This window comes from Ixodes scapularis, unplaced genomic scaffold (assembly GCF_016920785.2).
Source record: "Ixodes scapularis isolate PalLabHiFi unplaced genomic scaffold, ASM1692078v2 PGA_scaffold6__148_contigs__length_123643588, whole genome shotgun sequence".
NCBI classification, from domain to species: Eukaryota; Metazoa; Arthropoda; class Arachnida; order Ixodida; family Ixodidae; genus Ixodes; species Ixodes scapularis.
The window spans coordinates 43,571,593-43,584,962 of NW_024609881.1; the positions used below are offsets into that span (position 1 = coordinate 43,571,593).

A 13,370-nucleotide genomic window follows, 5' to 3' on the forward strand; every position below is an offset into this window, starting at 1 on the left:
GACTGAACGCGGGTGAGAAAAAGTGGTTGTGTTATTTTGCGTTAAAAGCCATTAGTAACTCGAACTTCTGTTGCTTGCAAATCTCAAGTTGTTCTGCTTGCGCACAGAAGCTAACATGGACCAGTTGATGAAGGCGTTCTAAGGGCAGGTACACTAGAGACTTCATGACCTCTAGCATTATTTGAACGTTGGTAAGACGTTCACACTAAAATATGGCACGATTGTGACCTTGCAAACGCATAAAAACATCTAATTGGACGACTCTTCGAAATCAGGTAAACGTTTCCTGAAGCTGAATAAAAGTTTCAGAATAACCGATCCTGGGGATCACACGACGTTCGCCACAAAAGTTGACCACAACGAAAGGCCAACCTTTATGTCGCCCACAAATTGCCACCATCCCTCCCACCAAAGGCCAACACAAATCGTCACGCGTACCTTGAGTGGCTTTCTTTCCAAACGTGTCGACTGCAAGCACGTGTCCCCCGACCGCTCCGAGGGTGTGGTCCCGCTTTCCGACGCTCACCAGTGCCGACGTCCTCTGCCAAAATGGTCCAGGGTCGCCGACGACCGCCTGCCATCCGCACTCGTCGCCTTCGAAGTCGCACAATGCCGGAGGAGGACACTCGCCTACGTTGACCGCAATGTCGTCGAGTGCTGTCTGACTCCCCAACCTCGCCTCGGCGGCAAAAGCGAGATACACGACTTGATCCTTGCCGAGCGAAACCTGCGCGTAGTTCCACTGCGGGCCCTTTGGCCCCGTCGTCGTCCAGTAGATAGTGGTGGCATTCGTCGCCGCGTCCCTTCCGAACAGACGGAAACGCGAAGCGAGGGTGCCCTGCCGGTAGTACCAAAACTTGACACAAACTCCGCGGTCTTCCGTCTGCAGCGGGTACTTGCTCTCGAAGGTCGTGGTTTCGGATTGTGATGTGATTAGCTTCACTGTGAAAAGAAGGTAGGTTCCGTGGACGGACAGGGTTGTGTGGTCCGTTCGCGGCATCAACGTGTGGAGGTCCTTGTAAGCGTCTCCTTGAGTTCGCCGCCAGAAGGACAGACGCGGGTCGCGGGTGCCATTGTGCCAAGCGCAGTCGTCAAGCTCGAAGTCGCAGTCCAATGGGTGAGCAGGGTACGTCATAGCGGTTGGGTGGACCGGGCCTTCTGGACCTTTTTTGCAGGAGCCGCGGAAGAACTCGATGTCGTCCACGGCAATGGCGGCTTTCAAGGCGGAGCTGTAGTTTGCGTACGTTTCCGCGACCAGTCGGAAGGCTAGGCTGGATATTCCTGGCCCTGCACAACAAGAAGGAGTTTCTGTAAAGCCTGCCTCGTGAGTACAAGAAAAAGTCTCGCCGCCATTGCAGTTGAATGCTCCGAAACCAATTTAAAGGCTCGTTTACACGGTGGCGTTTGACAACGTTTAACTGCATTAGGTTGACATATGACTGCGAGTTTTCGGGATATCCATACTTTGTATGCAGCATGCAAATTTACTTCTCGAATCAGTTGCATGATTGGTGCAAAGTATGGGTGCCCCAGGAAACTTTTGGTCATTTCAGAAAGTCCTCAAGACAGAGTTGAAAGCAGAGAGAAAAGTTAAACATTTTAGCATACCTTCGTCGTATCTAGTAAATTTAGATACGCACAAAATGTGTTGTACGTCTCCAAATTATGTCATGCAACGCCATGGTTTCATGTGATGCGATAATGTCATGCGATGTCAAGTTATTAGCTAATCTCATGGTGTGACGTGATCCACATCTTGTGAATCACGGGCGTCAAAATGTCAAATTACATCGTAATGCCATGATACGTTGCAGTCATGTGACATCACAATTTCACGTGATTTTTTAAGTGATATAAGAGTGACACATGACGTCAGGATGAAACACAACCTCACGGTGTAACACGATACATTGACCTGTTCCGTTTGAGCGTAACGCTAAAAGACGGCCTTATTTTCTCAGGAAATCCAGCAATATAAAACATCCTGTTTTAAACAAAATGTTACTTTAAATTAAGGGGCTGCTATCAAAATGAGCACAACGTTATCTGGAACATATTCGTAACACGGGTTGATCGTCACAAGTATAACTTCATCTTATCTGTTACGGGCAGTTTATGGGCTTAATACTCCTCCAGCTTTGTAGAAATGTTCGATCATATCTTCTGGTTTTTGTAGACAACTAAGCTGAAATTTAATGCCACTCCTTACTTCTTCAGTTACAGTGTCACCTATGATAGGTGGCACTGTATCTGCAACTAAATCACACATTCTAACGAGTTGTCTTTGTCGCGGCATGTTTTCGTCGGCTGGACAGACAAGGGAGGACTGTGAATGGAGCACTTTTGTCTCACACATAATTGTTTTTCCTTTTAAACTGCGCTGCCAAGAAGGCAAAGACAAACTTGAGACAAGGGAATAACGACATGAAGAAGGGAATAAAGACGTGTCATTATTCCCTTGTCTCACTTTTGTCTATGTCCTCTTGGCAGCAAAGTTTAAAATCAATTATGAACAACCAACTCGCCCCAACCAAGCTTTGGTAAGCAGTTACACACGCCTGGCATGAAGAAGTCGTCGCGTTTTTAACAATACATAAAAGTCTCCTTACAAAAAGCAAAAAAAAAAACACTGTAAACGACTAAATTTTCGCGGGCTCAAATTTGCGCGAATCGGGCCAAAGCTGAAAATTTGAAATTATTCGCGGGTCCTAATTTTCGCGAATCGAGTGTAGCTTTTATGGCGTTCACATATTGTCCGAATTGTACGCCGGATGTGTTTTTCGAATCGTAAGCGATTCGCGAAATTCGCAAAAATTAGGTCCTCGCGAAAATTTTATTGCGTACAGTATATATATATATATATATATATATATATATATATATATATATATATATACTGTAAACAAAACTTTTATCGCGATATACAGTATATATATATATATATATATATATATGACTATCAGTTTAATGTTTAACTGGAAGAAATACATTTTTATTTTTGAATGCATTTTAACAACAGTAAAGATGCGGATTGCGTCACCGTAACCGTACCGTGATGTCATCGGCTAAATTTCAGTGGCTAAAGTTCAAAGCGAATTAGTGGACTAATGTCCTGCTAAATTTAATGGGACAACGCACAGCGCCCAATTTAGTGGGACTACACACACTGCTAAATTTAGTGGGAGAACGCGCACCACTAAATTTCGTAGGACAATGCACACCACTAAATTTCCTGGGACAACTTACACTGCTATTGACACACACTACAGCGCACTTCATCGAAAGTACCCTCACGCCGTACAATCACTCCTTACACACTAAAGAGAAACGACAAGTCAAACGAAACGCGCTGACTCACTACACATTTTAGAGCGCAGCTCTTAGGCACCAGTTTCCGGCTTGAGCGGCGTCGGCGTCGCCGTGGGCGTAACCGCGCGGAGCATGATGGGTAAATTCCTCCGCGAAATTTGGTGGAAATATTTCCCCGCTAGATCTAGCGGAAAATTTACCCCTAAATTTTGCGGAAAATGTTTCTCTAAATGGGGGCGAGCAGGAGAGGAGGAGGGACATAGCCTCCTCTCCGTACCTTCCCCTCCTCCTCCTCAAGAGCTGCGCTTTAATTCGGCGTTACAGCGAATTGTAAACGGCTTTCATTTTTTTTTCATACTTCGTCGTTTCCAACGTCTGGAACAACCCAATTTCTCGAATCACGCGAACCTACCTTCTAGACGCCAATAAAAGTTTTTATTTTTCAGTCAGGTTCAAATATGGTGTACAAATACAGTTTTTTTTTTTATATAACTCCTGATTATGTATTCAGCTCCCAAATTTTACTAGTTAGTTGATTACTGTGCGTACCTAAAATTTTACAACATGACAGGTGAACCTCGCACCTCGCGCCTCGCATTGGAAAGAAAAAACCTTATTCTGAGAAGAAAGGTATGTGCATTGGGTTGTGCATAGCTCCAGTTCTAAGTGATTTCTACCTCGCCCACCAGGACAGACTACTGAACAATTGCCTTGACTCCGCCAGAGTTTCCAGAGTATTTCGGTATGCTGACCACTATTCAATAATTCTTCACGTTGAGAACGGCAATTTTCCAACCACTGTGGCCAGCGTTCTTTTACTTTTCAAAAAATGCCTGGATCCATTGAACGTTCCTTATGAGGCTCCGCAAGAACGATCAATCAGATCCTGATATCTCAGGCTCCATTTCTTCCACAGTCACATATGCTGGATATATGAGCCAAGGGTGAAAAGTAAATGGTTCTTCTCTTCAACTAAACACATTCTAAGCTGGTAATAAGAGGTATCGTAAAATTATTTCTGAACAACTCGCTTCAAAAATCTTGCGAGCGCTTCATTTCAGTAAGCTTTGATGCGCAAATTCCAGGATTAACATCTGCCGGATACCCTATTTTTTTATTAACATCGACTGCAGAGAGCATCCCAGAAACCAAATATAAAGGAACATTTGTCGCACCAACAGCCAGGGATAGAACAACGAGACCAGTCCTTTTGCCCGACATACAAAGGTTCTCTCATGGCATGAAACAAATATAGGTTTAACATTGGCGTCGTCTCCTCTGCTCCTATTAGGCTTTCCAACCTGTGCAAACAAGTAAACTCACCTCATTCCCACCGAACGGTAACCTGTACCAAGAGACATCAGAACCGCTTCGTCAAGTGTGCAGAAGAAGTGGTGTATTTGTTTCCCCTCTCATGTGGGAAAGTGTACAGAGGGCAGACAGGATGATGCCTTAATAACAGGCTCCGAGAACACAAACAAATAGCACCGGAGCTAATCCTGGCCACTTGGGCATACACTACAGCGATTATGGGTGTGAGGTTTACCTGCCATGTTGTATCATTTTATGTAGGCAAGTAATCAACTAGTTAGGAGAATTACTGAAACTGAACTCATCGTCAGGAATTATAAAAACGTTATTAGTACACCATCCTTGAAACTCTCAGAAAAAAAAATGTTCTGGCTTCTGGGAAATAGGTGCGCATGACGTGGGAAATTCGGTATTTTGAGACGTAGAAGAATACAAATTATATAAAAATTAGCTGTGAGTAAGCGCGTTTTGTATGATTGTTTCTTTCTTTTTCGTGTGTAAGGAGTGAGCGCACGCCGTGAGTGTGGTTTTGCAGTAGTGCGCTGTAGTGTATGTTATTATCACCAACCAACTCGGCCAAGCTGCTACGTTAGCACACTGCTAAATTTAGTGGGACGCGCACGCTGTTAAATTTAGTGGGACAGTGCACACCACTAAATTTAATGGGACAACGCACACAGCAACATTTAGTGGGAAAACGTACACTGCTACATGTGGTGAAACAAAGCGCACTTATAAGTTTAATGGAAGACGTACACCGCTAAATGCAGAGAGACAACACATAGAGGTAAACTTGGTGCCAAAACACACCGCTAAATTTTGTGGGACAACGCACACCGATAACTTTAGTGGGACAACGCGCACCGTCAAACCTCTTGCGACTATGCGTACTGCTAAATTTAGTGGGGCAATGCACACGGCTAAATTTAATGAAACAACGCACACCACTCAAATTAATGGGTAACGCACACCACTAAATTTATTGGACCAACGCACACAGAAAATTTAGAAATAAAACGTACACTGCTAATTTTAGTGAGAAAAAACACACCGCGAAGTTTAGCGGGACAGCGCACAACACTAAAGTTAGAGGGAAAATGCACACGATTAAATTTGGTGGGACAACGCGCACTGCTAAATTCCGTGGGCCAATGTGCACGAATAAATTCAGTGGGACAATGTACACGAATAAATTCAGTGGGACACGCACTGCTTAATGTAGTGGGGTAAGATAGACTGCTAAAATGAGTGGAACAACGTTCAATTCTATATTTAGTGGGACAACGCACACCGCTGAATGTAGTGGTCACACAGCTAAATTTAGTGGGACACTGCACATCGCTAAACTTGATGGGACAACGCACACAGAAAATTTAGTGGGAAAACGTACACTGCTACATGTGGTGAAACAAAGCGCACTCGTAAGTTTAGTGGAAGACGTACACCGCTAAATACAGAAAGATAACGCATAGAGGTAAATTTGGTGACAAAACACACCGCTAAAGTTTGTGGAACAACGCACAGCGACAGCTTTAGTGGGACAACGCGCGCCGTAAAACCATTGGGACAATGCGCACTGCTAATTTTAGTGGGGCAATGCACACGGCTAAATTTAATGAAACAATGTACACCACTAACATTAATGGGTAACGCACACCACCAAATTTATTGGGATAACGCACACAGCTCAATTTAGAGATACAACGCACACTGTCATATTTAGTGGGACAAAACACACTACTAAGTTTAGCGGGACAACGCACACTACTAAAGTTAGTGGGAAAATGCACGCGGTTAAATTTAGTGGGATAACGCCCATTGCTAAATTTAGTGGGGCAATGTAGACGAATAAATTCATTGGGACACCCACTGCTAGATGCAGTGGGGTAAGACAGACTGCTAAAATGAATAGAACAACGAACACTTCTATATTTAGTGGGACAACACACACCGCTGAATGCCGTGGTCACACCGCTAAATTTAGCGCAAAGCCGCTGTAAGTCGCGTGATCACGTGGTTTGAGCTATCAGGGCTGTGGTCCAAATCTAAACCCAAATGAATACGGTTACTAGGGTGGGTCGTGTCATGTGACAACACAGATCGAAAAAACGCTGGATGTGGGTATGTTTTAGAACGACAAGGGACAAAACCCTTACCCTGGAGTAAGATCGAGCATTTTTTTTAGCCCGGCCTATGAGTCACGTGGTCACATAACTTGTGGTATTACGTGTCAGATGATTAGGTGGCGTGTTTCAGGTCTTGCCAGGTCACGAGACGTGATGATGTCATATCATTTAAGGTACAAAGCCATGGTGTCACCTAATGTCGCGGTGTCAAAGTTTTTTTGTGTTTAGTAACGTTGTGTGTCAAGCCGTGGTCAATGAGACGTCAGGTCACATGACGTCAAAATGTCATCGACTCTTTGACGTGACGTCGAGTGCACCTTGAGTTGACATCGTGATGTGACAATGTGACGCTCCCAGATTTTTATATATACCGATGAATACAGGACCTTTTGATGGCAGATCAAAGGAGAGCCTTGATGTTTTTTTACGAGTGCGTTCTTCCTTTTTAGTGTCTCTAACGTTTAGCGTCCCGCGAGGCATTGTATTGGGACCTCTCCTTTTTCTTATCTTTATAAATGACTTACCCCCTTCTGTTTCATTTTCAATTAGCCTGTTTGCCATTGACTGCGTTTTATATCGCTAAGTGACTAATGATTTTGATATTGCCGCGCGCAGGGCCGAACAAGCAACGCTCGGTCAAGGAATTCTATAAGGCTCGCGTTTAGTCTTGCTCGGGGTGTAACTTTTTTACTAATTTCTTGTTTTCGAAAGTACCTGTTTCTTCTTGCCCCAAGCGCGCGACGCTCGAAGCTTCTTTGTCGAATTTTCTAGATAGTCACACGCAGTAGATAAGAAGCTGCGCGGGACCCTCTCGAGTCAGTCTTGCTCTTACTTGCTGCTACGCTGCCAAATTGCAGCCCGCTTTCTGCTGCCTCGACGCTCCTTTATTTTGTTTGTCACAAGTTCGACGATTAAACATATATTTTCAGTTCACTGTTCATATTCCCGTCGCTTTCGTTCGTGACAACATCTCTTGCCTTCAATGTGACCTTAACCGTATTTATCTGAATGGTGTACCGAGAGGGATATGAAACTTAACACTAACAGCTGCAAAATATTGAGGGTTTCTTGAACAACTGATAATGTCTCATGCTACAACCTCCACCAAACTCCTCTACAATAAGTATCATCCTAAAAATATTTGGGCGTTCATATCTTATATAATTCATCTTGGGAAACTCATAATCAGTACATAACAAATAATGCCAACCGTATGTTAGGTTTTAATAAAAGCAATTTTGCATTAGTCTCATCTCTAAACCTGTTTCTTTGCAAAACGCTCGTACGCTCTAAGCTGAATTATGCCTCTTCAATTTGGAACCTTGCTACCGACGTACTCACATCAGCTCTTCAAACAATTCAGAACAGATCTGTTGGTTTCATTCTTACTAAGTTTCACCACACTGCCAGTGTAATATTATCGGAATTAAGTTTGAACCTCCTTAACCTTGCATCAAGTCCAGAACTTACCCTTTTGTGCCTGTTTCAGAAAATTTACTGTCGTAATCCTCCTTGGCGTGACAAGTTACTAACACCCCCTTTCTATACATCTTAAACTCTCGGGCATCCACAGAAGATGCTCGAGACTACAACTTTTTACAACTCATTGATAACCCAAACCACACTTTTATATAACCACCTTCCAGCGTCTGGGACATCTATATCAGATTTTATCGCTTTTAAGCAATGCCTTAACCGTGTTACCTTTAGCCATTTCATTAATATATATTTTTGCATTCTTAAGACTGCTTGTTCCCCACTCCCCTCTGCAATTCCCTCGGGCCCTTAGGGTATTTGGAATAAATGAGTGAGCTGGGAGTTTAACAAGTAACTAATTAAAAAACTTTGATTCGAGCGTAGAGCGAAATTGGCAAAACAATCTTCCGTTTCAGTATGAAATTAATTCTAAAAAGCCAACTGGCCCTACTCAAACTTTTTCAATTGAAAAACTTTCTCCTGCGTGAGGTATCTACAAACCAAAAAAAAAAAAAAGAATGCCACTTGCCTACATGAACGGAGGTGCGCATCTGCGTCCATTTTGGGGCTCCTCTGATCCTTGTAACGTTCATGGAAGACGCCTTCTCTCCCCAACTCATCCTCTGCAGCACCAGACCAGTGTTGCCACCGTCCGTCACTACGTACCACCACACGAAGCAGTACTCTTCGAACGGAACCACGTCCACCTCGTCCGAGACCAGAATGGCCTTGTCGCCCCTCTTCAAGTTCGTGATGGCCGCCAACATGTAGCTTCCTTGTTCCGCAGACGTCGTCGCATCTTTCGATGGACCCGCGAACTTTGCGCCGACGGATCCGGTCACGCTAACCCACAAGAAGTCCGACTCGGCTTCATAGTTCACCCAGCCGCAGAGGCCGTCCTCGAAGCTGCAGGAGATGGTGTTCTCGCAGGAATCGAGACTAAGCTGAACGTCGTCCAGCGCAACGTAGCTTGCTTCGTCGTCGTCCTTTGTCGCACTCGTCGTCGTGAATGCTTCGAAGACGATGTGGTAGTTATTCAGCCTCGGGAGCGCCGCATGACCCTTGCGCCAAATGCCTAGGTGGTCCCCGGACCGGCGCCATACAGGCTTCAGATTCTCGCGTCGCGCCGACCCGTTGACCGTCTGGTAGACCGAGAGTTCGCCGGCTTTTGGTCCCGCCATGTTGAACCAGAACCGCAGACAACGGTCACCCGCCGATTCGTAGCGTGGCGACGTCAGCCGGGCCCTGTCTCCCTGACGTTTCGGAACGGCCAATGCAAAGTAACCGTCGGCACTCTGCAGGGTGTGATCTACGAATGGCGCCGCTCCGGCCGCGGTCTGACCGTTCTGTCTCGTCCAGCCGAGAGTAAGACCTTCTGTGGTCGGCGTCCAAGTGCAGAAGTCCGTTTCGAAGTTACAGAATCCAGCACGACGACAGGGACCGGCTTCGAGAAGTACATCATCTACGGCAACAGAGGCGTCCGTCAAGTTGTCGGTCAGCGGAATCGCGGAGATGTTGAAGAGATATGGTTCGCCGAATGCCACGGGCAGCTCGCCGTAGTTCCATCCGCCCGGCACGAATCCCGCTCTTTCGAATCGCGTTGAGTTCCCGGATTCGGTTTCGGCTTCGACCTCGAGGCTGACGAGGTTGTCGTGGCTTTTCCAGTACCAGAAGCTGAAGCAGCTCACGTCGGACATGGCCCTGGCGACGCGAGGGCTCTCCATCCAGGCGCTCTCGTCTGCGGAAGAGTTGCCCTGTCGGAAGAAGGCGTAGCTCGTCTTGCCGCCGAAGTGGTCTGCGGTCGGACCCGCCGATCCGTCGCTGGCTGTGGCGTTTCGGATCGTCCAGCCGTTTAGTCCCGTCTGACTCGTATTCCAGTGACAGAAGCCGCCGTAAAAACCGGGGTCGTCGAAGTTACAGTCGACCAACACCGACGAGGGACGGCAGTCGTCGAACGAAATGTCGTCTACAGCGACGAAACTGTAGCCGATAAAATTGGCCACCAACCTGATCTCAATTCTCGCGTCGTCGCCGTTGTATTGCGGAACTACCATCGTGTTCAGTTTCCATTCGTTTAACGGTGACAGTTGCGCAAGTAGAGTCGCGTTATTGCCCGGCACGAAGTGTCGAACAGTCAGCGGCATGGTGTCTTTTTTGGTAGTGTAGTAGGACCACAGGTGCATCTTGCAACGGGACGACGCGGGAGGCATGGGTGGTCCCACCAGAGAGGCCTCCGTGTGCATTCCGCCCATTACGCTCGCCGGGCTCATGAAGTGTCCCTCTCCCGACCCTTTAGTATGATCCTTGCTTGGGTCCACACTGTCCTTTCCCTGCTGCCTCTCCCATACGACGGGTCCCTTCCCCGCGTCGGACCAGCCGCAAGTTCCGACTTCGAAGTCGCACGGCCCGCAGCCGTCTTCGTCCGACCCGTCGGGACAATCCGGCTCGAAGTCGCACACTTGTTCGACGGGGATACAGCTCCCGTTCCGACAGGGAAACTGACCTCGTCTGCACTGTGGAAGCGGCGGAGGAGGGGGAAGCGGCAGCGTTCTGTTGTACGGGACGCATCCCGGGCTCAGCGAAATGTCGTCGATCGCCAAGTCGGATGCGTAACCGCCTCCCAGCGTTCCCTCGAGGACGAATCGGAAAGGCTTGTCGCTGTGGTACGGCACCGCGGCGCGAATCCATAGTTGACCCCTCTCGCCCGTCACCTCCCAAAGTTGTTCCCAGTCCGTCCGGTTTGTGTTCTCTTGGCGCTGCGCGAACACCCTGATTGCACCGACGTCCTGTCCGTACAGGTAGTAGAAGAACCTCAAGAAACAGCCTCCGTCAGACGTCTTGTAATTTGGGCTCTTGTATTCCGCCGAGGAATTAAAATGTTCTGGACGCCGGGCGCGGAGCACTAACACCTGTCCGCGACCCACGGCTCCGACCGTGTGATCGATGTAAGGTCCTGTGTCGATGTTGGTCCTGCTGTAATCCGCCGACATGCTCTGCCACGTCGCGAGCTTCCTGTTGTTTCCCGGAGTGACGGTGATCCAGTCACATGCTTCCCTGCCGAACTCGAACGTGCAGCCCGTATAGTTCCTGCACACTTCGGACAGCTCATCGGACCCGTCGCCACAGTCATCCGTATGGTCGCATATGAGGTCTTTGTGAATGCAGACGTGCTTTGTCAGGCACTGGAACGAACTAGGCTCGTTGCATGGCGTCTTGTCCGGTTTTGGCAGTGCGCAATCTACGAAATCGACGACGTCTACGGACACGGCGGACGGATTCCGCATCATCGGAACGAGCTCGAACGAAAGTCCGAACTCCGAGCGGCTGCGTCCGACGGACACCGCACCCTTGTGCCATACTTTTCCGCCGTCTCTTTTGGTCCTCCAAATGACCGGCTTGAACTCAGTCACAAACTTTCTGACCTGGAAGATTGCGTACTGCGCGGTCGGCATGTAGTACCAGAACGTCATCGTGCAGTCTTTACCGGAGCGCTTCAGCGCGTGAGTGCCATTTGGACTCCTCAACACAGCGCTCAACAGCGTCGCATTCTTTGGTCCCGACGCGAACACGTAGCCTCCATTCGTGGTGCCCTTACTCACGTCCTCGTTCGGCAGGAGCAGGTTCATCGGCGAATACTTCCCGATGGCTCGATACCACTCGGCCGTGCCTGGCTGGCTGAACCAACCGCACAGGTCCGTGTCGAAGTCGCACTGTCCGCAGAGTTGCTCGTCGTCGCCGTGGCCTGGACAGTCCTTCTTGAAGTCGCATACTTGCGAGAATTCGATGTGGTGCTCACCGTCTTTGCAGTCGTACTTGCCCTTCACTGTATTCTTGCACGCACCTTGGGAAACACTGATGTCGTCAAGTGCAATGTCGGCGCTACGCGCTCCTCCCGTGGTCCCCACAAACCGAATTGTGAAGAAGTTGTCCATGTCTTTGACGGGATCGAGCGTCATCTGCTTGTAGATCCAGCTGTTTCCTTGTCCTCCTTGGAGCACGAAGTGGGGGATCCTCTTTTTGTCGTCTTTGTCGTGAACGGTGACGATTCGCAGCGAAGGGACGTCTGTTCCGTTCTCAACGTTTATGTGGGCCCAGAAGGAGAGGCAGTAAGGGACGCCAGCGAACCAGGGCTGTGACACGAGCACACCAGTCAGCGTCTCGTTGGCTTCCACGCTCCTGCCATCAAGATAGACGTAGGTTCCTGCGTAAAAGCAAGACGGGTTTCAAGATTTAGTTGCAAGACCTGATTACATAAAACACCAACAAATATAAAAGATGGTTGCTGTGGGACTAGCTACGATGCTTCAAAGAATCCAGTGAGCGCAATAAGGCAAAATGCGGACTGCAAAGGAAAAAGAAACATGTCTCATAAGGAAAGACTTGATTGAAAAAAATGAGTGAAATAGTTCACAACCCGACTCTGCTAAAAATCAATATTACCACATTTCCGGTTTATAATCCACATTTTTTTTATAAATCGCATCCCCTATAAACGGCTGTTTTCAGAAACAAAAAATTGCATTGATCATTTTGATGAACCCGGAAACCAGACGATGCGTTGTGCGTATATCAGGGCTAGGCAGCATCGCGATGCGAATGTATCGCGATAGTAAATTAGGGATATTTTCGAGTCTCTGTATTTTTTTATTCAGACACTCTTGAAAAAAGTATTTGTATCTCAGGGCAGAAAAACATTTACAGTGTATCCCTTGTATCGCGATACTTTGCCGGACTCAGATTTCACGTTACATTTGTTGTCGTTTTTACGATGAATATAAAATATTTCAAAAACCAGCTTGGTGCAAGGTGCTTCAGAATTTCTGACAGGAACCCGCCCTATCATCCATCGCAGTTACCAACGTTAAAATAACAAAGAAATGGTATTTAAATAAGGTTCCTTGCCTGAATAACAGAATTAGCTTCTCCCACGAGCCCTTCCACTTATTTTAATTTAGCACAGCGATCCAATTTAGCACAGCGAACGCTGTAAAGGAGTTGAGTGGTGAAAAGGCATACGGCTTTATTCTTTAATGTCACCATACTATTGGTGACTCAGAAGCATATAAGTAGGGTTGTTCATTTTCGGTTTTTATTTTCATTTCCATGTCCGTGACATCATTTCCGGAAGGGGGGGAAACCGATTGAAAA

General features: G+C 47.2%; 1 protein-coding gene across 2 annotated transcripts in view; it reads right to left on the minus strand.

Annotated features, from left to right (window-relative positions):
* The window catches only part of LOC8033079 (MAM and LDL-receptor class A domain-containing protein 2), a 210,314-nt gene that overhangs the window by 66,437 nt on the left and 130,507 nt on the right, over nucleotides 1–13,370 (minus strand). For both annotated transcript variants that reach the window (XM_029973441.2, XM_040210499.3), the window contains 2 exons: nucleotides 8,752–12,423; nucleotides 439–1,287 (listed from right to left, as the gene is read on the minus strand). In XM_029973441.2, the coding sequence (XP_029829301.2) occupies nucleotides 439–1,287; nucleotides 8,752–12,423 (4,521 nt within the window). The remainder of the gene's footprint in view (nucleotides 1–438; nucleotides 1,288–8,751; nucleotides 12,424–13,370) is intronic.